This window comes from Rhamphochromis longiceps, linkage group LG4 (assembly GCF_057381845.1).
Source record: "Rhamphochromis longiceps isolate RC_006_pf linkage group LG4, R_longiceps_female_GT1.1, whole genome shotgun sequence".
Taxonomy (NCBI): Eukaryota; Metazoa; Chordata; class Actinopteri; order Cichliformes; family Cichlidae; genus Rhamphochromis; species Rhamphochromis longiceps.
In genome coordinates this window covers 38,304,270-38,321,388 of record NC_140560.1, presented here as the reverse complement: position 1 = coordinate 38,321,388, position 17,119 = coordinate 38,304,270, and the positions used below count along the sequence as shown (strand labels likewise).

Genomic DNA, 17,119 nt, shown 5'->3' with positions numbered 1-17,119 from the left:
TATCTGAACCAATGACACACATCAACACAATAAGCACAATGTGCCACACCCTCCGTGAGGTGTCATCTCCACATCACTACTTGCAAAACATAACAAAACATGAGGCAGGAACAACTATCCAAGATCAAATGCTCAAACACAAAATCCATCTTAACAACAAATTAACATTGAGACCTATGAAACATGATCACAAACATTTAAGGCTCAAAACCATGTTGTCTCTCATGCTTCTCGTTTATATGTCAAGGACAGTTTTTCTGGGGACTTATTCACTTTTATTGTTGTGACAGAACGTCTGAGTTCTGTGTTGCCGTTCTGGAGATAAACTCTCTGATCTCCTGATGGAGCATCCCTAGGATATCCAGCTTTGTGTTTATGGACTCTAAATCAGCGGTCTCCAACCTTTTTTGCACCACGGACCGGTTTATGCCCGACAATATTTTCACGGACCGGCCTTTAAGGTGTCGCGGATAAATACAACAAAATAAAACTAGTACCGGTACTGAAAAAAAAGAAGATTTATTCATAACACAGTGAAAAGACCCAGGAAAACCGAGTAAACGACAAAAACGATAACAAAATAACGCTGAAAACCGATAAAAACCCTGAAAACCAGACATTTCACACCTGAGCCTCGACTCTCGCGGCCCGGTACCAAACGACTCACGGACCGGTACGAGTCCGAGGCCCGGGGGTTGGGGACCGCTGCTCTAAAACACTTACCCCAGGTCAGTTGTGAGTAGGTCTTCCTCTTTTTGTCGGTCCGCTTGGTCGGGTTGTCCGGATGTTTGTTGGATTCCTCCATGACACACTGCTCAAAATATAGGTTCCTCCACCCTGGATGCCGATGCCACTCGTGGTCGTATGGTTGTTAAATGTAAAGTGGAAGTTTGATCTCGTTTACTGAGAGCTGCACAAAGTCTGCCCTGTTCTGTGTGTGCTGATCTTGATCAGCTCTGCAGAGGTTTCAGCTGTTCGGACACGACTGACCCAGCTGGCAATTAAGATGCAAACTGCACCGATTATTCTCACAGGAAAGTATGCTTATTGAGTTTTGAGATTAATTTTATACTTTTATTTGAAAGCAAACTGAATCTTGTCTTTGTGCAAAAGTGCAAAGTTTCCCTGACCTGAGTGGACAGACTCAGTAAAGTAATGTTAAAGTACACCTGCATTAGTTAAAGAATGAACAGCCATGTTCATGTCAGTACAGACGCTGGCGCTGCAGCTCTCACTGCAGTGAGATATTATCGGGTTTATGTGGTGACTGCTGCTGATCTTAACAAAATCTTTTAAAAAAATATTCAGCTTTGGAGCAGAGTTTGTTTTTAACCCTGTCATGCATGAATTATGACAACCTCAATCAGGATCAGGCCTGAAAAGATAAATAAAAATACCTAAGAAAAAAATCCTGATTGAGGTTGTCATAATTCATGCATGACAGGGTTAAATGACAATGATTACAATGAAACACATCAAAAATCTGCAGTAACATTTAACAACCACCAGGTGGCAGGGTATGGAGCGACACATCAGTGTCCAATGTACTGGTTTATGTGCAAGTATACCATCAACACCAATACAAGTGCACACAAATACCAGCAAACAGCCTTTGAATAGCTGTAGTGACCACTGTGTGTGAAAGGGTTAATGTGGAGGTTACAAAGCAGTCTCAATCAGTGTTAATGAGTAACATCTGTCACACAGACACACTGTGCAGCTCACACCCAGTGAGAGAAATTAACTGAAATGCAATGAACACTTAACTTTTTTTTTTACAGTTTTCCTGCGAGTGACTGAAGCAGAACTGCAGGACTGCAGGACTGCGCTGTCCTCTCACGTTTGCAGCTCTAACGACTCATTTGTCCCGGTGTTGTCCCCAGCTGCCCTCAGATTCACAGCTCAGCACCCCCGACATGAAACAGTCATGCATGTCTGCACTTAATGCCGATCACACTTTAAGTATATCTGTAGCCAAATCTAAACCCACGGAGGAAAAAGTCCAAAGGCTGAGCCACCGTGTTACCTGTACGTGTGTCGTTGCATGTTTCCTCCTCGGCATCCTCCTTACAGCTGATCGTAGACCTGCACAGCTTCTGTTTCACACTGACTGTTATCAGCTGCATGAAGAGGACATGATGTCTTTTATTTGACAGCATTAGTTTGAGATAAATTATTTGAATTTGAGGAGCAGGACTGCACCTCCTAACGTGTCCTCTGTCTATAGATGACATCGCCAGCCCTACAAGCTGTTCGTTTTCCTGCCTCACCCTCCCTCCCCCTTTTTCAGTTATTTCACTTGTCATTAGGACACGGAGGTCAGCCCGACCCCCCAGAGGCCTTCTTAAACTCCAGCTCAATTCATGTTCAAACCATCTGACTTTATCTACTAAAATGCTGTCAAACCGAAGATGAGAAAGTCAAAGTGAAAGATTTTCGCCGTTTTTTTGCAGCTTCCAGAATGACTTCACAACGTTACTCTGACCCGTGAAGCTTCAGCGGACGCAAACATGAAGGAGAAACGCACCAGTTCACAGTGGATCCCATCCCCAACCACAGCCATGGTTTCAGATATTTTAAGAATCAGACACAGTCCAGGTGTCTTTATTTGTGGTCACATAGTTAATTATTTTCATGGCAAGCACAAAGAAAACACAACGAATACATCGTTAAAGCATGACTGCCTTACACAGAAAGGACCTCAGCTGGTCCTGACTGTTTGTTGTCATGTTTGCAGTGGACTGCTGTGTCAGCGCATTTCATTCTTGAACAAAATCAGTTTTGCTTTATTCTACTGATGCTTTTTTCATGAGCTACAGAGTTTCCTGTGAACTTCACAGTAATGTGGTTTTTAATGAGTGCGCACCGATCCTCCAGATTTAGTTCAGCGGTGACGGCGGAGCTCTCTGCACAGTAAACCCTACATCTATGGGCGGCACAGTGGTGTTCATCTTGTGTTCACACCTGTCTCCCAGGTAACTGTCGGGGCAGTCGCACAGGTGTTGGTTGGAGTCCAGCAGCCTCTTGCACCGTCCCCCGTTCAGACACGTATCAGGATTGCAGACGGCAAGTGACCGGGAGTAATGGATGCAGATTTGGCTGTAGTGAGGTAAGTCATAGCGAACACTGTATTGAGGTGGAAGCCAATCATACCTCCAACATCTGAAGGACTTCATGGCTGCTGGGACTTCCACTAAGTCGTCCCACTTAAACTTGATGCTGTGCATCACCTTTAAAAACTGACCTACAGAAACTCCATCGACCTTGCGGTTGCAGTTTAAAATATTCTGTGCCATTTGATCGCAGTGTGTTTCTGGCAAAAGGTTATGGTAAAAGTAATATGGCTCCAGGTTACACGAATCCAGCTCCTTTACCACTGCTGCTGCTTTAGTGTCCTGCTCTTCTTTCAGAGTGTAGCCCACAGCCACAGTCACACTGTCCACAGGGATCTTTGTCATATTGTGAAATGCATATGTCGTGTCTGTATCAGTGTCATATACCACCACCACCCAGCTGTACCAGTTGTACTTCTGGTCCAGAACCGTCTTCACCTGAACAGCGATGGCTTGCTTGTTATTAGCAGTGTGAGCTTTGGCGGTCTCTATCACATCGTTCTTCATGAACTGCTCATAGTTGGTCAGACAGAACTGTACAGCTGAAATCTGAGCTTCAGAGACTTTCTTGAACATCTGCGTGTGTTCAGCTTCTTTGGCTGCTGTGTTTAAACCCAGGAGTTTCCAGTAGAACTGGTTGACTAGCATCCCCTTCCACAGCAGGCTGCTTAAATACAAGTTGTATTTTCCGATCTGACTCGTGTCACATTTAAACTTTCTCTTCAGGAGTTCGTTGATGTTTCCGCTCAGAGACGTGCTGGTGACTGTCAGGTAATGGTAAAGGTTGGTCATACCAGTCTCAGCTCCCGTGTTCTCATAGTAGTTGGTGAATATTTGTGCCAGTCGCCATTTGTCTTCACCTCGCATCAGCTCGCCACTCTCTCGAAACTCGTTGAACTTCCTCCAGGCGTTGAGGATGCGGAGTTCATCTTGAGAGTAGACGCTGATGTAGCTGAACCACTCTACGTCTGTTGCCAGGTCAGAGATCTGGATGGAGAGTGAATCCATCTTCCTGTTTACTTCAGCGAAGCCTTCCTTCACTGCCTTCAGCACTGGGTCGTCCTGTGGGATGAAGACTAGGACCATGCTGATGACAGAGGAGACCACACCTCCGATGCCAGGTGCCAGGCTAGCAAAGTTTGAAAGGCTTTTGATTACACCTACCACTTTATCTGGGTTAATATTTTCCATCACGTCTTTAAACAGAGACAGAGAATCTTTGACAGCATTCAGAACTTGATCAGCTTGGTCTCTGCTGTCTTCAGGCAGGTCTCTGCGAGCCCTGTAAGGTGGTGAGAGGTCAGCTGTGACGGGGTCACGGGGCCGAGCAGAGGAGGTCGTCCAGTAGAGAAACAGCAGTGAAGCCAAGAGCATCGAGGAGGGCCACCAACGGGATGCCATGGCTGTAACACACAACATGAAAGTCATTTCTAAATGAACGTGCAGCTCTCAGGTTCACATCCATAAAGAATAACTGTGTGTAAATCCTGCAGCACCAAACACTTACAGGACAAACGAGACGAGAGCTGCGTGTCTTTGTTCGCTCTGAAAAAAGTCTCGTAGCTTCATCAGGAAGTTTAACTGCTTTTATGCTTTGATTTTGTATTTATTTGCCTTTCTATTAACTCCCAAATTCATTTACTTTGATCCATTTAGTTTTCTATTTGTTCCTGTGATTAATGCACGTGTTCGATTCTGTTGATCCAGGTATGAAGTCATTCAGTCGTTTGTGAATCCCGGTCAGCGTTGTTGTCCATTTGTTCATGACGACTGTGTTTAGTCTGTTCCTTCCCATCCCATACATGGCCACCTGGGTTGGCTAGCAGACTGTTTACTTAGCCTGATAGGGCGAAGGGCACTGTCTCAGCTGAACTCTGGACACGCACACACATACACTGATAAGCACGCACTCATCCCCCCTCACTTTCCAAACGCCTTCGATGCTTGTTTCCTGCGGGGGAACACGGTGGGTCTGTGTGCCGCGCTGGAATGGTAGCGCTGTGCAGGGCGGCTGCTGTGTTCGCTTCGGATTACTCCTCACCCCCCACCCAATCCTGTGGCTTGTCATGTCTTTCACAAAGTTGTGCTGTGGACATTTATGTGCTTTTTCTGCAGAGGAGTGTTTTTGTTTCCTGTTCTCATGCTGTCCTACCATGGAAGCACAGCATGAGTAGAGGTCTCTTTTTTTCCTCTTGTACTTTCCCATTGTAGTGTACATTTCAATGTTTTTCTGTAACGCTACCGATCTCCGACTGTATCCCCATGTGATGTCTGTGATGTGTGTGTAAGGTCGGGGGGGGGGGGGGGGTCCCATTTCACTGCAGGGCAACCTGCATGTGGCGAATAAAGCTTTGATTGTTTGATTATTTGAAACCGCATCAGACTGCCAAACACACACACACACGTGCACACACACACACACACAAGTGCACACACACGCACGCGCGCGCACACACACACACACACACACAAGTGCACACACACATACAGGGCTCTAGAGTGCGACCAAATTTTTCAGTGGTGCGACTAAAAAAAAATATTTGGTTGCACCTGTGCGACCAACTGTTCGGGTAGCAAAAAAAACAAACAAAATCTGCAACCTTCCCTGTGGTCAACAACAGACACACATTTTGCCCCTATCGTGGACTAAACCAATCAGAGATAGTCTCTGATTGGCCGTGGTCCAGTTGAAAGTGCAGGTGGAAGTGGGAGGTGAGTAGCTTGAATAAAGGATATCAATTCATTAAATCCTGAATCAACTTTTAAATATAACTGTGTTTTGCCAGAAACGCCAGATTCTCAGATTAAAGCTCACAAAACCAGTTCAACAACAACCAAACAGCAGATGAGAGCAGGTACACGGACTCCACACAAAGACGTAAACACAGACCGACGCATCAGAATCAACTTTGTCTTTCTCGGCTTTCTCACCCGACGGTCCGTAGACGGACACGCTGTCGGAGCTCAGCGAATCCGATGTGTCCGGTCCGCGCTGTGATTACGTCTTTTTGCGCTGATTCTGAGCTGCAGGTTTTGTCTCTCTCCAACCAAAATTCACCGAGCTGAATTTTGCTGTTTTGCTTCCACAACTATTAAAATCACACTTCATGCACAGCTAGCTCTCTCTCCCTCTCTCTCTGTACTTCAAGAACAGTTCCCGTCTCCAATCTCTGTTTTCTGTATTATTCATTGGCTTATTACCCACCAGTCTACCGTTGTTTACAGCGCTGTGGCTGCTGTCTTTTTCTTTTTCACTTAAATGACCTCGGACAAGAAAGCCTGTTTTTTCTGTTGTTCAATACTGAAGAAATTTAAACTTTATATGCAGAACATTGTAGAATATTTTTAAGGTTATCTGCTATAAAAAGCCAGACCAGGAAAATCTCCTTCATGTTTTTCTGTGTTTTATTCTCAGTTACTTTCACACAAAGGCATCTGCTGTGATGTTCACAATTCTGATGAAGTCAGTACTGATAAATGATCAGAATTATAATATTTCTGACTGTCTGAGGCTAAGTTGAATCGAATCGGGACTCTGAAAACCAGAATCGAATGGATTATAGAAATCAGTGATGATACCCAGCCCTAGTGAGCAGCCTAGGCACGACAGAAGTGGATGTAGCTGTAATAGGAAAAGAACTATTGCTAACTTTTCTGTTAAGTTAAGGCCTGATCCTTCTGAAATTCATAGCCAGTGCTCTGACACGGTGTCATCAATCTTTGAATGCTGAAAAAGCACAGTGTATCCAGAAAAACACATTATATTATATAAATTATTATAAAATTTGTGTGCGCCTAACTTTTGTGCCGGTACGCCTAACTTTTTAAAGTTAGGCGTACCGGTACGCCCATGGCAAAAAGTTAGTCTAGAGCCCTGACATACACGCACGCACACACACACACAAGTGCACACACACACGCACGCACACACACACAAGTGCACACACACATACACGCACACACACACACGAACGCACACACACACACACGAACACACACACACACACACTTAATCATCCAGGTAAGGAAATCCTCAAAAGTTGATTCTGTTCTTCTGGACGGAGAAACATTTCATCATGTGACTTCTTCAGTCTCAGCTGACTGCAGGTTTCCAACCTTATAAACATCTGCACAATGACTTAAACTAGCACCACTGGTGATTGATCATTGATCAACAGTCTTTGATCATTGGTGATGACAAGTTACACACACACACACACACACACACACGCACGCACGCACACACACACACACACACACACAAGTGCACACACACACAGTTGTTAGCCTCGTTAAGCTTCATCAGTTCTTGTCTTTAACGCTTTAAATCCAGATGTAAAAACCCTTTAAATGATGTGTTGTCATAGGTTAGCGTACGTGCAATAGAGTGAGAAAGCAGACCTGCAGAGAGGTCCGGCTGATCCTGTTCGCTCTGCAGGTCTTAGTGGTTCAGTCGTGAGGTTGCTGCAGTCTTGGAGAAAGAAAGTTCTGAGCTTGACTGTGCAGAATCAGCTGTTTTTATGGGCTGCTAACAGGCCACACCTTCCTTTCAGTCACATGACTTTTTGTGTGGGGCAGCTGGAGACTGTTATGGATAAATCATAGTGATGCAGGAAATCGAACTTAAAGTCTTGACTGCTTCATGTTCACTGGTTCTAAACACCAACCACAGCAGCGGAGTCCAGTTACTTTGAAATGCTTATAATTTGAGTACTTTGTATGAGAGCCACTGCGTGTCAACCACAGTTATTTTTACAATGATGTTTAGGGTTTAGGAGAGACTGTCCAAATACACGAACTGGATGTTAAATAAAAGATTGAGGCCTAAAGAAGGAAGGTCTGTGTGAAACTGCAGGCGATCACACTGAAGTGACCCTTCAGACCTGAACCTGGAACTCTCCCCCAAGGGCGTAGATTTGGCATGGACAGAAGGGATGTGTCCCCACCAATGTCCAGCGATTATTGAATTGTTCCCACCAATAATTTGATCTCTCCGAGTAAAGAAAATCAAACCCTATAGAAAGAAAAAAACGATCAGTCAACGTCTCATTCACCCAGCGGTGCACAAAGAGTTAAATTACGTCCTCTACTGGAGTCCTACGCAGGCACGTGCAGAGGGGGGGGGGCTAGAGGGGCTTGAGCACCCGCCCCTTTCCTGATGGGTGCCCAAAGTGCCCTTTTGCTGAGGCAACTTTTTAAAAAAAATTATTTTTTTTTAATGTGTGTGTGCGTGCGGAGTCCTGTCTGTGCCCCTCAACAATAATATTTAACTATTAATCACAGTTTTGCTAAATAAAAGGATCTGGCTTGCATCAGTCACATGATCACATTTAACCAATGGTCGCCCTTGACGGCAGAACGCGCTGGTTACGAGACGGGAACGAGCTCACAAAGAGCACGCGCATTTTTAGCGGTCCGGAGCTGTAGGAGAAACACAAGTTAACTCAGAGACACAGACTGATGCGACAAAACCAGTAAGTAGGTGTACAGCGTACACTGTAGTGTGTAGCACCCAGGAGTATTAGCTTATTACGTACACGTTGGACTGACGAACTGAAACAAACGAGCGTGCTGTGTGTGCAACAGCGCGACACACATTACCTGTCCTTTTATTAACTGCACAGGTAGTGCTGGTCACAGCTGCTGGCTACCTGTGTAAGGCTGTCATGGGTCTGTAGCTCTGTCACCGTTTTAGGGAACATATTTAGTTTTAAAGTAAGTTTCCTGCCTTTCTGGAGGGATTATATTTCACTAAAAAACGATCTAATATGCATGTCCACATAATAATTATTATAATTATAATATATTAAAAAACACAAGCTGTATTTTAAAGAACATACATTAAGAAGCAGATTATATTAGATTTATATTTTAAATAAGACAAAAGTTGGATGTTACAGCAGTAAAATGATTGTATCTCTACAGTTTAAACATGTAATAAGCTTTGCCCTGCACAGAGTGGATAGTGAAACAAATGGAATCATCATAAATACATTATTTCATATTTATTACTCCCCCCTCCTCATTGCTTTATTATTGTAGCTCTGAATAATAATGTAAGGATTCTGGATCAGCACCATGATGCCCATAGTATATTCAGTATTCTGAAGAAGGTCTAAAGTGTCACTGTGTGTGCATGTGTGTGTTTTATGTATATGGATTATTTTAAATTATTACTCATGATATAACATTGTGCAGACATGGCTGGTAAGGACATGAGGAGGAAACAGCAGGACCTGTGTGAGGCTACTAAAGGCAGTGCTATAACATTTTTCTGTCATCATTTAGATTAAGTGCAAGAGTTGTTAGGTGTGGATAATTAGATTATAGTTTATTGCCATAGCAAGTTGTGCCTTGTTCTCAGACACCAAGTAGAGAGTGATATATGAAATGATGGGATGGAAGGAAGAAGAGAAGCAAAGAGTGATTCACAGGCAGAGCCTAAATTATTTCTCACAGTTTTTTGTGTCCTTATGGTTCCAAGCGCTGTCACCAATCTTTGCATTTTGTTATTATCTCATGACACTTGTTTAATCTGCTACCATCTCTCCTGTGGACTTTTTAATGTCTACAGTCTCAGATCAGCACAGCCCTGCCCTTCCCATATTAGATTCTTGATGAATGTGTGTTGTTGTTACTCAGCCTGGTTCAATGTGCCCCTTTTTAACTTTGAGCACCCGCCCCTTTAAACCTCTCTGCACGGCCCTGGTCCTACGTCATGTGACAAAAATGGCCAATGTGATTGGCTGAGCCTCTCAGGGAGCTCTGTTTAGTTTTAGCAGCAGCAAGCCTGGGCTGTGAGGACCTGCAAGAAGGAGAGGAGGATGGCAGCAAAAAGGAAGAACCTGGATATAAGAAAGTATTTTTCAAAGACACCTGTAAGTCGCTTAAAGTCAAGTTCACTCATAAAATGTGTCCGTCATAATAACGTTACAGGCTATGCTAGGCTTTGGCCCACATCAGTCTGAAACTGTATGTAACCATGAATAACGTGTTTTGGAAACTAACTGCACAACAGGCAGCACTATTAGTTCTCTCAGTCTCAGAGCAGCGTTTCTCATTTTGATTGAAACTGTCAGAGAAAACGGCATCCTCGAGCAGCCCGGATATTAGTTTACAGAGGCTGTTAGAATTATATGTCTAACCTTAAATGTTGGTGACACAAGAATTTCATCCTAATGGCTCTGACATATTCATAGTAGAGATGGGACGATGCCACTTCTTTATGTCCGATACCGATATTATAAATTTGGATGTCGGCCGATACCGATATGAATCCGATATAGTGTATTTTTTAATGAATAAAACTGCTTTTTTAATATCTTGCTACTTATTATATAAGTTCATACTCAGGTTTAAAACAAACAAACAAACAAACACTAAAGCTATTCTGTTATACCTGCATGTATGCAAAAAATACACTGCACCCAAAATAATCAAATCAAAATCAAATCAAATCAAATCACTTTTATTGTCACATCACATGTGCAGGTACATTGGTACAGCACATGTGAGTGAAATTCTTGTGTGCGAGCTTCACAAGCAACAGAGTTGTGCAAAATACAAGAATGTAAACAAGCAAAATACAAGAATGGCGACATCTGAAACTAATAAATATATGTACAATATATAATAGTATATGCATTTCTGGATGTGTATACTAAATATTTTTCTACACTCAACAAAAATATAAACGCAACACTTTTGTTTTTGCTCCCATTCCCCATGGGATGGACGTAGAGACCTAAAATTCATTCCAGATACACAATATAACCATCCCTCCCAAACAGTGGTCACAAATCAGTCCAAATGTGTGGTAGTGGGCACATCTGCTATATTGAGATAATCCATCCCACCTCACAGGTGTGCCACATCAGGATGCTGATCTGACATCATGAGTAGTGCACAGGTGTACCTCAGACTGCCCACAACAAAAGGCCACCCTGGAATGTGCAGTTTTGTCTCACAGCAAAATGCCACAGATGCCACAAGCAATGAGGGAGCGTGCAATTGGCATGCTGACAGCAGGAATGTCAACCAGATCTGTCGCCCGTGCATTGAATGTTCATTTCTCAACCATAAGCCGTCTCCACAGGCGTTTCAGAGAATATGGCAGCACATCCAACCGGCCTCACAACCGCAGACCTCGTGTAACCACACCAGCCCAGGACCTCCACATCCAGCAGGTTCACCTCCAAGATCGTCTGAGACCAGCCACCCAGACAGCTGCTGGAACAATTGGTTTGCACAACCAAACAATTTCTGCACAAACTGTCAGAAACCGTCTCAGGGACGCTCAACTGCATGCCCGTCGTCCTCATCGGGGTCTTGACCTGACTCCAGCTCGTCGCCGTAACAGACTTGTGTGGGCAAATGCTCACATTCGATGGCGTCTGGCACGTTGGAGAGGTGTGCGCTTCACGGATGAATCATGGTTCACATTGTTCAGGGCAGATGGCAGCTGAGAATGTCCCAGTTCTTGCATGGCCAGCATACTCACCGGACATGTCACCCATTGAGCATGTTCGGGATGTGCTTGACCGGCGTATACGACAGCGTGTACCAGTTCCCACGAATATCCAACAACCTCGCACAGCCATTGAAGTGGAGTGGACCAACATTCCACAGGCCACAATTGACAATCTGATAGACTCCATGCGACGATGTGTTGCACTGCATGAGGCAAATGGTGGTCACACCAGATACTGACCGGTTCTGGGTCCCCAGACCCCCAATAGCGCAAAAAACTGCACATTCCAGGGTGGCCTTTTGTTGTGGGCAGTCTGAGGTACACCTGTGCACTACTCATGATGTCAGATCAGCATCCTGATGTGGCACACCTGTGAGGTGGGATGGATTATCTCAATATAGCAGATGTGCCCACTACCACACATTTGGACTGATTTGTGACCACTGTTTGGGAGGGATGGTTATATTGTGTATCTGGAATGAATTTTAGGTCTCTACGTCCATCCCATGGGGAATGGGAGCAGTAACAAAGGTGTTGCGTTTATATTTTTGTTCAGTGTACGTGTGTGTGTGTGTGTGTGTGTGTGTGTGTGTGTGTGTGTGTGTGTGTGTGTGTGTGTGTGTGTGTGTACACATATTTTACAAATTAAATAGAGTAAACAATGAATAGAATATATAAAATAAATAAAATAAAATATACAGAGTTGAGACATGTGCAAAACAGTGGCATTACTGTACAGTATGGAGTGCATAATGTTGAAGTTCCAGTAGTGAAGCTGAGGTGTCTATGACGTGTTCAGCAGTCTGATGGCCTGGTGGAAGAAGCTGTCTCTCAGTCTGCTGGTACGGGACCGGATGCTGCAGAACCTCCTTCCTGATGGAAGCAGTCTGAACAGTTTATGGCTGGGGTGACTGGAGTCCTTGATGATCCTCCCCGCTTTCCTCAGGCAGCGCTTCCTGTAGATGTCTTGGAGGGAGGGAAGCTCACCTCCAATTATCCGTTCAGAGCACCGCACTACTCGCTGGAGAGCTTTGCAGTTGTAGGCGGTGCTGTTGCCATACCAGGTGGTGATGCATCCAGTGAGGATGCTCTCAATGGCACAGTGATAGAAGGTCCTGAGGATGCGGGGGCTCATGCCGAATCTTTTCAGTCTCCTGAGAAAGAAGAGGCGCTGCTGCGCCTTCTTCACTGTTTTGTTTGTGTGTACTGACCACGTAAGATCCTCAGCCAGATGTACTCCAAGGAACCAGAAGCTGCTCACTCTCTCCACAGCAGCGCCGTTGATGGTGATGGGGGTGTGTACTTCTCTGCACCTCCACTATCAACTCCTTTGTCTTTGCGACGTTGAGGGTGAGATGGTTGTCTTGACACCAGTGGGTCAGGGCGCTGACCTCCTCCCTGTAAGCCGTCTCATCACCGTTGGTGATAAGACCCACCACTGTAGTGTCGTCCGCAAACTTCACAATGATGTTGGAGCTGTTAGTGGCTGTGCAGTCGTAGGTGTAGAGTGAGTACAGGAGAGGGCTCAGTACACACCCCTGTGGAGCACCAGTGTTCAGTGTGATGGGGGATGAGGTGATGCTGCCCAGTCTGACCACTTGGCGTCTGTCAGACAGGAAGCTAAGGATCCAGCTGCAGAGGGAGCTGCTCAGTCCTAGATCCTGCAGTTTCCTGTCCAGCTTCGAGGGAACGATGGTATTGAATGCTGAGCTGTAATCTACAAACAGCATTCTCACATACGTGTCTCTCTTCTCCAGGTGTGACAGGGCAGTGTGTAGTGTCAGGGCTATGGCATCATCAGTGGACCTGTTGTGGCGGTATGCAAACTGTAGAGGGTCCAGTGAGTCGGGTAGTGCAGAGCAGATGAAGTCCCTGACCAGCTTCTCGAAGCATTTGCTTACGATGGGGGTCAGGGCTACAGGTCGCCAGTCGTTCAATGAGGAGATGGTGGAGGATTTGGGTACAGGGACGATGGTGGCCATTTTGAAGCAGGCTGGGACTACAGACAGAGAGAGGGAAAGGTTGAAGATGTGCGTGAACACTCCAGCCAGCTGAGCCGCGCATGACTTGAGGACGCGGCCGGGAATCCCGTCCGGACCTGTAGCTTTGCGTGCGTTCACCTTCCTGAAGCACTTCCGCACATCCTCCTCAGACACAGTGTGCGCACTGACGTCATCCGCGGTGCGCACACTGTCCGGTCTCATGGTGTTCGCTGTGTCGAATCTAGCGTAGAATACGTTTAGATCCTCACACAGAGAGGCCGTGGTCTGCGGTGTGCTGGTTTTCCCTCTAAAGTCTGTGATCGTGTTTAGTCCCTGCCACATACTCTGAGGGTTGTCAAACTGTTGCTCCACCCTGTCCCTGTACTCACGTTTGGCTGCTTTGATCGTCTTCCGGAGTTGGTAATGTGCGTGTTTGTAGTCCGATGTGTTCGCGGAGGCAAAAGCGGTGCTCCGTGCCGCCAGTGCCGCGCGAACATCTCCGTTAATCCAGGGTTTTTGATTTGGGAAGGATTTAACTGTTCTGGATGGGACGACATCTTCCACGCATTTCCTGATAAATCCACAGACTGAGTCTGTGTACTCATCAATGTCTCTGGCAGCCACGTGAAACATTTCCCAGTCCGCGTGATCAAAACAGTCCCGCAGCGCAGACTCCGATTGGTCCGTCCAACAGTGCACCGCCCTCCGGGTTGGAGCTTCCTGTTTCAGCTTCTGCCTGTAGGCGGGCAGGAGCAGGATGGAGCGGTGATCTGATTGGCCGAATGGGGCGCGGGGGAGGGCTTTGTACGCATCCCGGATATTTTATAGTTCAGCAAAACTGATCAATCTAATAAACTTAAACCTGCTCCACCCTCCCTATTCTGGTATTTTAAAGAGTACTTAGTAGAAATATTAAGCAACCTAACTAATAGGCCTCTAAAACTCCCAGCAAAAAAAAAAAAAAAAAAAAAAAATAGGGAACCACCCCCCACCTCATGATGCTCAATCAACATAATCTACTTTAATTCAATGCAAGTGTAAAACAAATGCACAGAAATAAATTATTTTACAAGAATAATTAAATAGATTCAACATCTTTCTTCAGCAGAACTGCAGACTACACAGATGGTACCTTCCCAAAGGAAAAAGTAGTATAGCTTACTAGGGTATATTAGACTTAACAGTTACTATATACAGTAATGGACTTCTATACATTTTACATCAGATTAAAACTTTGGTTGTAAGATTCAGATAATTATTTATTAAAAGCTCGACATTTTAAATGAGAACAAGAAAGAAAAGTATGTCTTTGTGCCCCCTTTTCCCTGTTCATGCCCTATCGGCCCCCCTGGCTAAACTTTGCTAGACCCGCCCCTGCACAGTTACAGCCGTCAGCTACATAGAAAAAGATCCTGGTGTAGAAAGTAATAATAAATAAATTCTAACAACAGCTGATCAAGCTTAAACGTGCTGCTGTTGTTCACCCGCTGGTTTCCTCTTTCTGGTGCAAAGTGGGCCAAAAACAAACAAGAGAGACGGACTCGCGACAGAAAAGCCGATCAGCTGATCATTGATCAGTTTCATGATTGAAGTAGCAGCAGGAGAGAGAAAGAGGCAGTCGCTCCATATATCGGTTGTTAAGCTTAACGCTGGAATGCTTTACAAACATTCAGAGATGAACTTACACACTTGCTTCACTTCTCTCTGGGATCACTTCCTCAGAGATGAAATGCCGGATTGGTAGCGAAGCTACAAATACACACAGCTGCTCTATCACGTGACCATACTGCTGCCACATGCTACGGTTATGAGCCGAGTTACGCCGTGTCGCAAGTTTTGTGAGGTGCTTTTTTGATATTTAATGGATCGATTACATTTTTTATTTCTCTCCGATATCTGATCCAGTAATTTACGTCAGTATCGGACCGATACTGACATGTAATATCGGATCCATCATAGGGTTAATTTTTGAGACAAAATATCATGAGGCAGTCCTGATTTTGCAAATATTCCACCTTGTAGTGCAGTCTGCACAAATTGTTTTAAAAATGCACTCACCCTATAAACATTACTGACGAGTCAAGATCTGCACAAAGTGACAGAAACACTGAAGCAGCTCCACATTTTATTCTTATTGTCATGTATGTCCTATTTGTCAGGTGACAGAAGAACCAACACAGAGCTCAGAGAGTAATGGTGACACAAGATCACAGGTGAAATTGGATGATGACTTGTATTTGAAGCTGTATTTGAAGCTGTATTTGCTTCAAATACAGCTTCTTTCAAGATTAGGCTTCAAACTTTCCTTTTTGCTAAAGCATATAGTTAGGGCTGGACCAGGTGACCCTGAATCCTCCCTTAGTTATGCTGCAATAGACGTAGGCTGCCGGGGATTCCCATGATGCACTGGGTGTTTCTTCTTCACTCACTATGTGTTAACAGACCTCTCTGCACTGAATCATATCTGTTATTAACCTCTGTCTCTCTTCCACAGCATGTCTTTATCCTGTCTTACTTCTCTCACCCCAACCAATCACAGCAGATGGCCCCGCCCCTCCCTGAGCCTGGTTCTGCTGGAGGTTTCTTCCTGTTCAAAGGGAGTTTTTCCTTCCCACTGTCGCCAAAATGCTGCTCATAGGGGGTCATATGATTGTTGGGTTTTCTCTGTATCTATGAAGCGCCTTGAGGCGACTTTTGTTGTGATTTGGCGCTATATAAATAAAATTGAATTGAATTGAATTGAATTCAAATTACTTTATTTGAAGCACATGTGTGACTGCATGTATGTGGGATGTCTCACTGTCATTTATCAGGTGACAGAGGCCGTATCCCAATTCAGGGTCTGCAGCCGTAAAGGCTGCATTTTAAGGCTGATTACATCACAGCGATGCGACTAAGGCTAAAAGTAATTACTGAATATTATGTCACTTATTTCTGTGCAAATGTTTAATAACGAAGAACATTAAAACATTACTGTTGGCCACATGTCGGCAAAGTTATTTGCCATTAGCGATGTTTGTACTTTCAGCGTTTACTTGGTTTTAAAGCCTTTAAAATATAATAATACAATAGTCGACCTTAATCTTACAGAGAATCTGATGATTTTGTGGATAATTAAAGTCAGTCATATATCCACAAACACAACAAGCTGAAAGTCAGTGATGCTGCTCGGTTTGCAGTCCTGAACATCACGGCACAAGCAGGATTCACTGCACTATTAATGTGAGCTGTGTTATATTGCTGCCTCTGTTCGGTGGTGTCGAGCCAAACGGACTTTAACGTGTGTTTGAACGAGCTGACGGTTCACTCGTTAAGCTGAAAGAAAGATGCTTTAATCACAGCAGTCAAGTTGCTAAACTAATTACAGGTTTAAAACAATCAAAAGCACTCGATGTATATGGTATTAACAAAAACTTCCTAAAGGAACATATGGATTTGCTTGTACGTCCAACAGCTCATGTTTTGAATATGTTTTTCAAACACTCCATTGTTCCAACAGATTGTAAAATTGCTGCAGTTACACCAATTTTCAAAGCAGGTGTGAAGACTGACAT

General features: G+C 44.5%; 2 protein-coding genes across 3 annotated transcripts in view; one reads left to right on the top strand and one right to left on the bottom strand.

The window, feature by feature from the left end:
• Nucleotides 1-2,527: 2,527 nt before the first annotated feature.
• LOC146672353 (cephalotoxin-like protein) lies at nucleotides 2,528-7,586 on the bottom strand. The gene is made up of 2 exons (XM_085404935.1): nucleotides 7,515-7,586; nucleotides 2,528-4,516 (listed from the first exon to the last, which is right to left on the bottom strand). Exon 2 carries the CDS (start codon nucleotides 4,512-4,514, stop codon nucleotides 2,880-2,882), a length of 1,635 nt encoding a protein of 544 aa, XP_085261061.1. The 5' UTR covers nucleotides 4,515-4,516; nucleotides 7,515-7,586; the 3' UTR covers nucleotides 2,528-2,879.
• Nucleotides 7,587-8,254: 668 nt separating this feature from the next.
• Nucleotides 8,255-17,119, top strand: part of samd14 (sterile alpha motif domain containing 14) — a 30,328-nt gene continuing 21,463 nt past the window's right edge. The window contains exon 1 of one of the 2 annotated variants that reach the window (XM_085405324.1): nucleotides 8,255-8,587. The gene's annotated coding sequence lies outside the window, so the exon portion shown is untranslated. The remainder of the gene's footprint in view (nucleotides 8,588-17,119) is intronic. The other variant, XM_085405323.1, reaches the window with a different exon arrangement.

What these genes read in the sequence shown, in the direction of transcription:
- LOC146672353 (XM_085404935.1), bottom strand. Translation starts at nt 4,514, where the DNA reads ATGGCATCCCGTTGGTGGCCCTCCTCGATGCTCTTGGCTTCACTGCTG.